The 13,546-nt window shown below is 36.1% G+C and overlaps 1 protein-coding gene across 1 annotated transcript in view; it reads right to left on the bottom strand.

Annotated features, from left to right (window-relative positions):
- SMCHD1 (structural maintenance of chromosomes flexible hinge domain containing 1) overlaps nucleotides 1–13,546 on the bottom strand; it is a 122,071-nt gene that overhangs the window by 45,103 nt on the left and 63,422 nt on the right. The window contains exons 24-30 of the mRNA XM_052660434.1: nucleotides 13,107–13,241; nucleotides 10,847–11,074; nucleotides 8,556–8,704; nucleotides 7,595–7,683; nucleotides 7,074–7,192; nucleotides 4,614–4,781; nucleotides 2,105–2,230 (exon numbers count right to left, since the gene is read on the bottom strand). Coding sequence (XP_052516394.1) covers nucleotides 2,105–2,230; nucleotides 4,614–4,781; nucleotides 7,074–7,192; nucleotides 7,595–7,683; nucleotides 8,556–8,704; nucleotides 10,847–11,074; nucleotides 13,107–13,241 — 1,014 coding nt within the window. The remainder of the gene's footprint in view (nucleotides 1–2,104; nucleotides 2,231–4,613; nucleotides 4,782–7,073; nucleotides 7,193–7,594; nucleotides 7,684–8,555; nucleotides 8,705–10,846; nucleotides 11,075–13,106; nucleotides 13,242–13,546) is intronic.

Below are 13,546 nucleotides of genomic sequence, written 5' to 3'. Positions count from 1 at the left end.
GTGATGGAATTCCAGTGACGCTATTTCAAATCCTGAAAGATGATGCTGTGAAAGTGCTGCACTCAATATGCCAGCACAATTGAAAAACTCAGCAGTGGCCACAGGACTGGAAAAAGTCAGTTTTCATTCCAATCCCAAAGAAAGGCAATGCCAAAGAATGCTCAAACTACCGCAAAATTGCACTCATCTCACATGCTAGTAAAGTAACACTCGAAATTCTCCAAGCCAGGCTTTAGCAATGTAAGAACCGTGAACTTCCAAATGTTCAAGCTGGTTTTAGAAAAGGCAGAGGAACCAGAGAGCAAATTGCCAACATCTGCTGGATCACTGAAGCAAGACAGTCCCAGAAAAACATCTATTTCTGCTTTATTGACTATGCCAAAGCCTTTGACTGTGTGGATCACAATAAGCTGTGGAAAATTCTGAAAAAGATGGAAATACCAGACTACCTGACCTGCTTCTTGAGAAACCTATATGCAGGTGAGGAAGCAACAGTTAGAACTGGACATGGAAAAACAGACTGGTTCCAAACAGGAAAAGGAGTAGTTCAAGACTGTATGTTGTCACCCTGCTTATTTAACTTATATGCAGAGTACAACATTAGAAAAGCTGGGTTGGAGGAAGCAAAAGCTGGAATCAAGACTGCTGGGAGAAATCTCAATAACCTCAGATATGCAGATGACACCACCCTTATGGCGGAAAGCAAAGAAGAACTAAAAACCCTCTTGATGAAAGTGAAAGAGGAGAGCGAAAAAGTTGGCTTAAAGCTCAACATTCAGAAAACTAAGATCATGGCATCTGGTCCCCTCACCTCATGGCAAATAGATGGGGAAACAGTGGAAACAGTGGCTGAGTTTATTTTTCTGGGCTCCAAAATCACTGCAGATGGTGATTGTAGTCATGAAATTAAAAGATGCTTACTCCTTGGAAGGAAAGTTATGACCAACCTAGATAGCATATTCAAAAGCAGAGACATTACTTCGTCAACAAAGGTCTGCCTAGTCAATGCTATGGTTTTTCCAGTGGTCATGTATGGGTGTGAGAGTTGGACTGTGAAGAAAGCTGAGTGCCAAAGAACTGATGCTTTTGAACTGTGGTGTTGGAGAAAACTCTTGAGAGTCCCTTGGACTGCAAGGAGATCCAGCCAGTCCATCCTAAAGGAGATCAGTCCTGGGTGTTCACTGGAAGGACTGATGTTGAAGTTCAAACTCCAATACTTTGGCCACCTGATGCAAAGAGCTGACTCACTGGAAAAGACTCTGATGCTGGGAAAGATTGAGGGCAGGAGAAGGGGACGACAGAGGATGAGATGGTTGGATGGCATCACCTACTCAATGGACTTGGGTTTGGGTGGACTCCGGGAGTTGGTGATGGACAGGGAGACCTGGCGTGCTATGGTTCATGGGGTTGCAAAGAGTCGGACACGACTGAGTGACTGAACTGAACCTAATCCTGGACTTCCTGGTATCCAAGCACTATGTTTGCACCCAAACATTACAAGGCCATGTTCATGCTTGCTGATTTCCCTAGACTAGGTCTCAGTAGAGGTCCAACAGCTCTGCCCAGGTAGCTCTCCAAAAGGCAGGCAAAGCACAGCTACTCATATGACTCTCTTGCTTCACCCTTAGAGCTTTTAAGTTTCCCCAGTAATGCCTGTTTCATAACCCAGACTGCAGGTCATTGTATCTAATTTCTTCCACCTTGTCAGCATTACCTAAACCTAATCTGAAATTCAGATATTATTAATATTGTGTAATAAACAATTATAATTAGAGACTGCTGTGTCTTGTTACACTGTTTGCAAGATATAAACTGTACTTCCTCAAAATAACCATTAAAATGTTAGACTGACAAAATAAGCAATGAACTTGGGCAAACTCCAGGAGAGAGTGAGGGTAAGGGAAGCCTGGCATGCTACAGTCCATGGGATCACAAAGAGTGGGACACAACTTAGTGACTGAATAACAAAAACAAAACTAAGCAACAGTGACGATTATATAAGACTATTATGTTTTTAAGAAAGGTAACAGCTAAAGACATGATGATCCTGATAATGAAAACCAAAATTTTAAGTGAGAATTATTTAAGGATGTTTAAAACTTACCTTTAAATTGTTAGCTTTTACAAGACTTATTTTAACCTGTGGCACAGGTGCTGGATTATCCCACTGATCACAAAGTTGAACAATGAGAGGATTCTGCAATTCTCTTCCATTAATCACTGGAATGGACTAAAACAGATACAAATCTTTTAAGAAGCACTAAAACAGGCTGAACAATATGATTAGTATTTAAGTGAAACAATCACTGAATTTATCTGTTTTACTCACAAATAGCTCCTTCTATCAATTAAAATAAACTTCTGAAAGTCAATTATATTGTCACTAATAAAACTCTTATAGAAATGATTAAATATTTGATAAAAGGGAAAATATATTTGACATTACTGGCTTCCAGAGCCAGTCAAGAATTCTGAAAATTACATGTTGCAGGACTTCAATGGAAACAGAAGCTTATCTTAGGCTCTCATATTTAGCACTGGTCAATCTATAGTCTAACCCTCCATCAATTGGTGGCACTCTGTCAAGTCTACATGAAGCAGCATGCACAGCTTTCCAGCTCCTAGTCAAATAGGGCTAGTCATGGATAAACTTAAACAAAACAGTGTAGACTTAAAATGATTCTTGCTTTTCCCTTAATCCAAGTAAGGCCTGTGTAACTCTGGGAATCTGTATGCTGACCTAGGTATAGCAAAGAAAAATCACTGTCAAGCAAGAAACCTGTTAAAAGTCCAATCCTCTGTACCAGATGTTAAAATTTAAAGAAAACAGAAGATAGGAAAGACATAACTAGCAAAAAAGGAAAGTGATTTATCACCTCTCTCCTACTAGTAATGTTCCCTCTGCTTCCTCCATCCCTCCAATTATGTTAGGAGGTTGCTAAAAAGTAGGAGAAACATCAATGTGTTAGGAACTTTTTAAAAAAAGATACCCTTGAAGCTGGTTTATGCTTGACTACCAAAAAAATTTTCATGGATAGACTATATTCTATGTGCTAAAGTTTATAAAAAGTCTGAATAACACAAAAAGTGCTGATGTTTCCAAATGTAAACACATCAGGGCCTTTATTTATAGTTACATAATTGTCCATCTATCAAACATCAACTACCTGGTAAAGAATATCTTTCAGTAAACAACTTACAGCCCAAGCTGTTGGCTGAAAATTCTTCTGGGTAGTAGTGAAGAAAGGAAATAACCAAAATCAAATGTTCATGATTTGCCACTTAATTTGTTTCATTTATAAGGAAGGAATCTGTTTCTTCATTTATAAGGAAGGATAATACATCATAATGTTGTTGAAGATTAACTGAGAAAATATATGTATATTTATATAATTTTTCTATTTATCATGCTTAGGTGTTAAACTAGTTCCCCTTTCTATTTAAGATCCTGTGTGTGGACAAGGGAGGTTGGTCAAAAATTAAATTTGAAAATTCTAGGAAAACCACATATTCAATGATTACATTTTCAGCCTTACCCATATACAACATATCTCTTTACAGAGAATTAATTTTAGGTTTTATTTTTAAAGCTTTTGGATTTCAGTGGTATCTGCAAATAAATCCTATAATAAGTTTTTGAGTTAACAAGCCGTCATTAATTTTTATATTCCCCTCCTAAAAAATCATTTAAAAATATGAACATGTGAAGATTTTTTTCCACCTCAAAGGTACCCAATTATTCCATGATATTGTCAGTCAACAAATTCTTTACTGACATCATTAGGTTTCTAAGAAGGCACTGATTTATGCAGTAAATATGCTTTTATATAAAAATAAGTGCACTGGCTTTGCAATACAACTCTTCAGTCAACAAGTGTTAAGGAAAAAATTGTTTTTAAAGCACTGTCATATTTTTTATATTTACAAATCAAAAAAGGACTAGAGCAGAGATATGTAAGCTTTTCTCAGATGATCAGTTTCTTTGTGAGATAATTTCATCTACTACCATGGTCATGTGAGATGATTGTCCATTAGAAAAAATAACCTTTCATACCAACAGATAAGGCTCTGCCACACCATAACTGAACACCAGAATGTGAACATTTTAAAATCAGAATTCTAAAAATTTAATGAAAATTGAAAGGTAACAGATTTGACAGAGATTTGCAAATTAGTATTTAAGATATGTATAACGGTATGCACAGGGAAGCAAACTGATGTTTTTAAGAGTATAATGAATGACTTGGTATCTGGCATGCATTTAAAAATTCCAGCAAAAACATTTTTTTAATAAGCCAGTCAGAGAGAACAACGAAATACATTTGGTGAAAATCAGTAACTGTTGAAACTGGGGGTTCATTATCTATTTTTATTTTAATACATATTTTTAATTTCTATAATAAAACTCAGAATTTAAAGTTTCACTATTTTTTTTAACAAATGAGGACACAGTGATGAATAATAAAGTATTAAAATTCATATTACTTTGTCCTTTTGTTATTGTTACTACTTCAGTAACAAAATATAACTTTTGTTCTACTAACACTCTGAAGCAGTTAGTAGGTCAAAATATTGATATTAAATTCTTTCAATCAAGGCAGCAAGGTACTTACCTCCTTTAACTCTGGCCAGTCGACGAGGAGAAGTTTAGCTGGTGGCCCAGAAACTAGCTGCACTCGAATAAAGTCAGAAAACTCACGCCAAGTAAAGCAAAGATCCTTATTTCCAGGGGGACCTGGAATAAATCTGACACCTCTCACACTTATACTTTGTGTATTTTCCTAGTGAGGAAAAGCACATTGAAAAAAACACCAGGAAGATCATGTTTAGTTTTCAGAAAAAAGAAAGAAAATGCTGTCACTACCTATGTGCATACAGATGTTTCTGGTAAAACAACAGCAAGTAACACAATATGCCAATATTGGCGTGCCCTGAATTTTATTTCCTGAGACAAGAAACTGAAATTCTCTTCTGTGAGGGAGAGATCTAAAAGGTTCAACCTATGTCCTTTTTCCTTATCTTTTCCTAATTTCCCTCTTCTTTACACTTGCAGTGTCTCCTTTCTGTTCCCCAAATAGCCACATATGTGCCTGCCCAACAAGCTCCTTCCATTTGCCACATTTTTTACCTACATGTTGAGATTACCAAGGGAATGTGCTTCAGAAGAGCAGTACATTTTATGAAGATGTGGAAATAATCTTAAGAAACAATGGCACATTAAAATCAATATTTTAAAAAGACTTTAAAAACAGTGTTATTTGAAAACAAAAAAAACTGGAAGGTTCTTTTTTTATGCAGAGACTAGGAGTAGACATTCTATTGTTTCTATGAAAGTGAGTCAAGATGCTGCTGCTGCTGCTGCTGCTGCTAAGTCACTTCAGTTGTGTCCAACTCTGTGTGACCCCATAGACAGCAGCCCACCAGGCTCCCCCGTCCCTGGGATTCTCCAGGCAAGAACACTGGAGTGGGTTGCCATTTCCTTCCCCAATGCATGAAAGTGAAAAGTGAAAGTGAAGTCGCTCAGTCGTGTGCGACCCTCAGCGACACCATGGACTGCAGCCTTCCAGGCTTCTCCATCCATGGGATTTTCCAGGCAAGAGTACTGGAGTGGGGTGCCATTGCCTTCTCCGTGAGTCAAGATAGTACCTATCAATTGTAAAATGACAGTAGAAAGTCAACTTGACTGGAGAATGAGCCATGGAAGGAGACAGGTGTGCTGCAGCAGAATACTACTTAGGCACCCTAAGCAGACAGACTCTAACTGCACAGCATAAAATGCTGACAGGTGGCATAAGATGGGAACTGAAAAATGACACTAGATTTGGTCAGGTGGCAGAAAAACCCAAGAGGCCTGCCTGGGAATGAGACTGAAGAATGTAAAAACAGACAGTATATGTAACTCTTCCAAGGAACTGTACTATAAACAGGAGAAAAAGAGGGCAGTACTAGATGGACATGTTTCAGGGCCAAAGGAAGCTGTGAGGTGAGAGGAGAGAGAGTATGAGAGTATGTTTATATGCTGATGGGAATCTAAGAGACAGGGAAGACAAGATGTAGGAAAACAGGTTATAATTTAGGAACAATTAGTTGAAAGAGGATGGGTGTCTATGCATAAAGTGACAGGAAGAAGAGACGGTTCGTGTACAACAGTGGTTACTTTCTGCCTTCATCTACACAGAGGGTGAAGCTAGACAAGAAAGCATCTGAAAGTCATAGATCAAACCTTATCTTTTACAGTAAACAAAACATCATTAGAAGTTCCTCAGCAGTGCTAAGATATTGTAGAAAAGGCGTTCTGAAAACTAGAAAATAACAGCCTAGTAGGTTAGTGGAAACAAAAACTCCAGTTAGGAAGGGCAACAATGAGACTCCCATGATTATTCTGTTGGGTAAAAGGGATAATGGAGGATCCAAAAGGAAGAAGAGGTTTAAAAACCACTAAATGCCCTACACTGATTCAACTTTACTCGAGCCTTAGAATTCCTTCTTTCTGACCTGCTCTAGGCTGGCAGGTTCCTTGAAGGCTCAATTCCAACATCTTTTCTCAAAAACCATCTTTAATCTCTCCAAGAAGAATACTTTTGTTTCCTTGCTTGCAGAAATAATTTCACCAGGATTCTTATTTTTCAAAGCTAATCTCAATTAACTGCACAGCTGCACACTTTTACAACTAGTGTTCTCCCAGGTATCCTATTTAATGCAGGGACTGAGTACCAAGAAATTTTACTCAAATAGCTACATGAGAAATGACCTTTGTACACATGTCAAAATACTTAGGGATGAAATGGTATGATGTATAGAATTTGCTTCAAAGTGACAGGTAAGGGGGAAGTGATGAATGCTGAAGCTGACTGGTAGGACCATGGGAATTACTTACACTACTTATGCTATTTTTGTGTATGTTCAAAATTTTTGTGTATGTTTAAATTTTCATAATAAAAATTACTTCAATGCCTTTTACAATTTTTCATTGTAAATACTGCAATCAAATCTCTCATTTCTGTTTTTTACCAAACTTTCTGTTATATATAATTTGAATGGAACAGTCAACTATTAACAGGAAACAGTCATACCTGAAAAGTAGTTTTCAAATGTGAGCTATCAAGTCCAATCCCAGCAATTCCCAATGCAGACAGAGAACTTGGTGAAAATGCTTGAATCTGATTCCCATACTGATCTGTAACAGTTATAACTAAAAAGGGAGAGGAAGTTTAATTTTACAGTATCTCAATTTAACATGATGTTGATGTCACATGTTTTACCATGAATATTTGAAGGAAACAATTTAGTGTCATGTAATAATCTGGATATAAGAAAAATATAGGATATGAATCACATTCACATATTTATTTTACACTAACAAAAGTCAACATTCTTTTCTAACAAAAGTCAACATTCTCTTCAATTAACTGTTTTCACAGTTAGATCAGCATAGGCAAAGATAGGGAAAATGCTTCAACCTTTTCAACAGTGGATTTTAAACCATTAACCATATATAAATCCAAAGTTTTCCTTTCAGATTATGTATGCCAAAACATGAACATAAGGACATATTATAGAAACATTTTAAAGAAAGAAAGTAGGTCATACTAACCTATTTCTCCTTGAAGCTCTTGACCCATCTGTACCGTTTTTCCTCCTTTTAATTCACATTTTAGATGTTTAGGTTCATCTGGAAGTGGTCTGAAATTGATTAACAAATTAAAGGCCTTAATTACACTATTATTGTAGAAAAAAGTTTCAACATGCTAAGGAGTCACATATGTAATGTTCATTTTCTTAAACTTAAAAACCATATCACTGTTAACCCAAAGGGAAGTAGAGAAAAGACAGCTTGCAAAGACAGTAGAGAATACTGACCAAAAAAATAAATGCATGCTAGATCACAGTTATCTATCCTGGATTAAAAGGAAATTATGACATGAGAGCACTGAAAAAAAAAAAAGCAGATGGGTTGGTAAGAATTACTCATCAAGAGATCTGTCTCTGACTGAAGACTGGTACATCTGATCATTTTATCTCAGACATGGAGCTATTCTAAGTGTTGGAATAGTATGGAAATGTGTACAGAATTAAAGTAGAAAAGGTTAATAAAAAAGAGGCAGCCAAGGAACTGACAAGCCAGAGTGAAGGACAGGTCTTCTATATATTTACTTAAAGTTCCCTCTTTTCTATCAGGTAGACTCAGCTTTGAAAGTCGCCACTAACTAATGAAAGAATTCCTTCTGAGCAACACACTGACTGATCACACTGCATCTTTTGTGTTTCTCACGTCTTTGCCATTTTCTAGGAGCTTTCACTGTTGCTTGTCCTAGGGGGACATTCCTTTAACAAAAGTTCTAGTTCTAGCAGATACTAAAGGAGCAAGTTGAGTAGAGGCTGAGAGTGCTATTAAGAATGAATCACTATCATCAGTGAAGCTTTATTCCAAAGACAACCTGTTTCCAAGAAGTTGTGGAAATTTCTACATTAAAAAATGACTTTGATATGTATGCTTTGGTGAAAAGCATCTTTGTCATATGCTGAATATCTCGAAATGTCATATGCCCACACACCTTACTGTAAATGCACTTTCCAAAGACACATGGTCGTCTTGGAACGAAACCTGGCAATAGCGCATATCTTTCACAGATGTCGGCACTTGCACATCAGGAAGCAGACCCTGCAGCAAGTGCTCTTTGTTAATCTCAGGAGTCCAATTAACCTAGAAGGGAAATTATATACTTAAGAATCATATAAAGCTTACTCCAATGTCTTCCTACTGCCAGTTATCTTACCAACCCATCCTCCCCAACTCTAAGGAAAAAGGCAGGCCCTTTATGACCATAAATGATGGTGGTTCATATATTACCAACAGAAAAAAGTTATCTTCTTCATTGTCTTCCCTGTTAATACTGCCACATCTTTCAATGCAATGAAATAAATATTCCTAAGTCATTCCTTTAGCACTTCGCCACAAGATTATTACTCTGGTCATTATAGTTTAAAAAAACCATGGGAATCAAATCATGTGATGAATTCTGAGAAGTTATAGTCAATTATTTTGTTTTTTCGAAAAAAATCTTACTGTTACAGGTTTTAAATGAGATCTAAGTTGGACCCTATTCAGTAAGGTGAGAAATGTTAAATTCACTATATAATTACCATCCTGGCCACATCTTTATCTTAATCCACTCCCAAATGTTTTTAGCTTAATTTTAACTTTACATCTCTTAAACTCTGTATTTTGTTATTTGATCCATTTTTAAGTTGACTACTCCACTCCATTTTACTTTTAAACTTCCAATCCTTTCTATTTTAGACTTTCAGCTCAACTTTATGCTTTTAGCTTTTATAGCTGTGATTCTTAAATCACTGATATTCTAATATTGTGATCCTAGTTTACACCGTTCTAACTTTCTTAGTTACCTTGTTATCTTTGTAAACCATTGTTTATTCTTTATATCTTTTTTCTTTTTTTAAATAGTGGAAGCAGCAAGCAGGAGTTGCACAAAATGGCTGTCTTCCCTCACCCCAGCTGTGCTCTCTGCTCAGAGAATTCCTATGTCTGCTCAGAGGATTTCTGTATCAGTTTGGGTTGACTTTCCTCAGTAACAGATAATTCTCTAAAGACTACACAGTCACTTTAAGTGTATACATCTAATAAAAGTATAAATATCCTTTATAGTCAATAAAGGTACATGTTTTAAAATATCTGGAACCCAAGAAATATATGACTAGAATTGAGGAAAATGTGTCAAAAGCAGGCCATGAGCTTAGAGAACGGCGAAAAGAAGGTTATATACAGAAAGAGGCTCTCAAGTCAATGTTTATTCTTAATCCTAGTAAGAAACTAAACTGTGGAGACATTATTATGAGAAAGCAAGGTATCAGTTCAGAAGCCAGGTTGCTAGTACCACTTTTAAACCATTTGCCTTCAGATCTGCTGAGAGATAAAAATGGCTTGCCTCCCTTCCAAGCAGGATAAGGACTATTTCTCTCACAATCCTCCCTTCTCTTATGGAGGGGGAAAATAAACTGGCTGGCGCAAGGGCTATTCCAAATATGATTTTAAAAATCATGTCAGTTGAACCCTGGTAAACAATTCTTACAAGATATCAGATCCTATATCTTGGAGACTCAGGATGGCTACAGAATTTAATACTGCAAAAAGAGGAGAATTCTCTGGTGGTACAGTGGTCATGACTCTGCACTTTCACTGTCTAGAGCCTGGGTTCAATCTCTGGTTGAGGACCTAAGATCCCACAAGCTGTGCAGCATGGTGGAAAAAAAAAAACACACCATCATTTTAATTGGGTTCTGTTAGGTGAGCTGTTCAAGTTTAAGCATACAGATTCACCCTTTCAAGGTACAAACACTATATTTGGATGGCAGGTTTGAGGACCATCTGAAGCTAGTGAGAACTGACAAAACCACTGTGTACAGGTAACAATTTTAGAGACTGCTATACCAATTTCAAATGGCCAAATCAGCAGTCTGGTTTGTGGTTCACAATACTCTTCTAGCGTTTGCCTTTAACAGACCTTTTCTTTAGTGCCTTCAGAAGAGCTACAAAAATACTGCTCTGGTCAAGTGGAGATCTTAATTGTGAACAGAAATACAGTTCATCAGGACTGGATTTCTGTTTAGGTGTCAAAATCATTTCTCTAAGCACAGATTTGACACATTCAACATTCCAATCTAGTGCATGTTAAAAAAAAAAAACTTTATTTAGCCTGGGATTTTAAATAACAATGCTGTTTTGCTGGGATGAGTGTCTTCTTAGAGGACAGCCTATATAACTTGTTCAGTCTTCCAAGCAAAAAATGTACAAAATTCTTGCAAATGATCTATTTGAGATACCTACTTTAATTTTCTCTGCCAAAGCTGATGTTATATGGATTTCTCTTTCTCCTTCATCATACATTTGAAAAATAAGATTATGCATTACATCTCCTGCTATCCAGTTAACCTCATCCTGATGTTTGATCTGGATGGCCTTCTGTCCTTCCACACTGAATATCTGTAATCTGGCAACGTGGCTACTGGGGAGCAACTTAATAGTCTTCTCCACTGGTGCTACATCTTTACAACTCTGGGAAGAGAGAAAAACACAAATAACATACTGAATAAAAACATCTGTACTGAAAACATCATTTTTGGCTTTTATGGTGAATCTTTCATATTACTTAGGAATTTATTTCCAATATTGCGAGAGCTAATCTTATATATTGTTAACAATTATAGGTTCTCTCATTAAGAGGACACTGTACTATTAGCAAGTCCATATTTTATATCATCAAGTTATAAATAATGAAAGTGGTCAAACTGTTAAAACCTAAAACTAGCATGCTGCTGCTGCTGCTGCTGCTAAGTCGCTTCAGTCATGTCCAACTCTGTGCGACCCCACAGATGGCAGCCCACCAGGCTCCCCCGTCCCTGGGATTCTCCAAGCAAGAACACTGGAGTGGGTTGCCATTTCTTTCTCCTAAAACTAGCATATTTGGACTTAAAAGAACATTCCTCTTGGTAAATCTGCTTAAAAATGTTGCAAACTTCTGCAAGTTTAATCATGTGACACAGATTTAATGTCAGCATTTATTAATAAGAACAAAGGTATAATAAATTAAGAAAGTTCTACAAAATCAGAGACAAATAACTGCCATAAAATATATTACTTAAGGAGCTTCTAGAGGTTCTTTAATTCATTTTTTATTGGGGTAAGTGGACAGAGTTGCTTGTAGCTAGATAAGGACTCTAGGTGCCAAGGCTGAGCAGTTTGTTAGGCACACGAAATTAAAACACTACACAATCATCTCAGAATTTAGGTATAGTGCATTCCATAGAATACAAAAAATTCAAGTCTAAACCTAAAATACCTTTACAATCCTGCTTCGCTAATGTCTCCTTCCTCATCTACTTGAGGTCATTCTATCAAAGTCCATTCACACAAATAATGACACAGTCAAAATTACTACCTCACAGAGTTATCAGGCAAATAACCCACCTGCTGCTATCATAAGCACATCTTATTTGCCTGACTCAAAATTAAGAGTTACTATTTTGTGATAACATTTTTAAACTGCATATTACAGGTATACTGTGGTCTTTGTTTTAACTGTCTTGGACTCTTGGTTTTCAGCCTGCTGCTGCTCTGCAATATTTATATAATTGTATATAAATGTTCCCTTGCTTTCAAGCCCAGCTTTCTCCTTAACAACAGATCTTTTCTTCCTGAATTGTCTTGATCTTTTGCAAGACAATATACTCAAAAACACATTGCTCACATTACTAAAAAAAAAGGAAATGCATAACAAATGTTTTAAGATTATCAAACGGAACTAGTTTCAAAAGAAAAGAATTAAAGGTAAATCATCTCATTCTAATTTTAAAAAATAAAAGTTTTACCCTTTTGAGGCTCAGTATATGTTAGCTGATGTGTACTTAGTTGGAAAAACATTGGTTAATCAACTGATTGGGTAATTCGCCATCTACCACCACATCAATCATGCAGAAATCATGTACAGGTATTTCACTTGCGTAAGTATCTGCTGTCTCATTTAGCAATCTTAGGAAAGCAGATGCTTCTATCACCTGCCTGCCCTCCTCTAGGCTGGCCTCACCTTCAGCCATGATGAACGCCCAAGAACAAGGGTCCTCCTGGCACATCAACACAGCACTCTCTTTATAGGATAACACTAAGAAAAACCATGTATTTATTTTAAATTATACATACATATTAAATTTTCATATATCCTTCAGTAGTGGTTCAACAGGGACATTTATTAAACTTTCTAAGAAATAGGTGTAAACTATAAGAAACAAATGAATAAAATAAAACGGATAACTGTTACACTCTAATAATAGGAAAAAAATAATTTTAGGAACATATAATCAATAATAGCTATAGATATTATAAAAGGTTTGAGTAAGAAATTTCTAATATCTGATACAAAGTGTTATTTACTATACCATTTCATTTTTGCCTTTTCTTCCCTCTGGCTAGAAGAATCACAAATATCTCATCTTAAAAAGTCAAACAACTTTACATGAAATATTATAAAACTATTAAAGAGTATTTGAATAAAAATTCAATATAATACCAATGAAAAACAATAACAACTTACAGGTATTTCAATTTTTGCTTTAAGTGTCTGGTCTTTTTTAATATTCTGAACTTGAATTGCTGGTCCTGATAAAATACTGGTTCCAGAACTACTGCAATCCACAACATAGATTGGAAGGTTTGGAGCACCTGAAAACTATTGGAAGCATACAAAATAATTTAAGATCCCAATCCAATGCAACTGGTTACTCAATAACTTAAATTTTCAAATAATATAGTATAGCTGCTATTTCTGACTATAAATTAGAAAACTGTAAGTATAATTCACTAATATCCTAGACAATTTCTGAATGACAAGAGTAAGTTTCTACAATTCTAGGTAAAATATACTGATTTTGGAAGAAAAATCAACTTCCTTAACCTCATTCTTTCTTTTACTCTACCTATTTGGGTTTTCCTTTCCTTCTTGAGCTCTTTTACTCATATTCACTTACCCATCCA

The sequence above is a fragment of the Budorcas taxicolor genome, chromosome 22 (assembly GCF_023091745.1).
Source record: "Budorcas taxicolor isolate Tak-1 chromosome 22, Takin1.1, whole genome shotgun sequence".
Classification (NCBI taxonomy): Eukaryota; Metazoa; Chordata; class Mammalia; order Artiodactyla; family Bovidae; genus Budorcas; species Budorcas taxicolor.
This window is presented reverse-complemented; position numbering and strand designations above follow the sequence as displayed.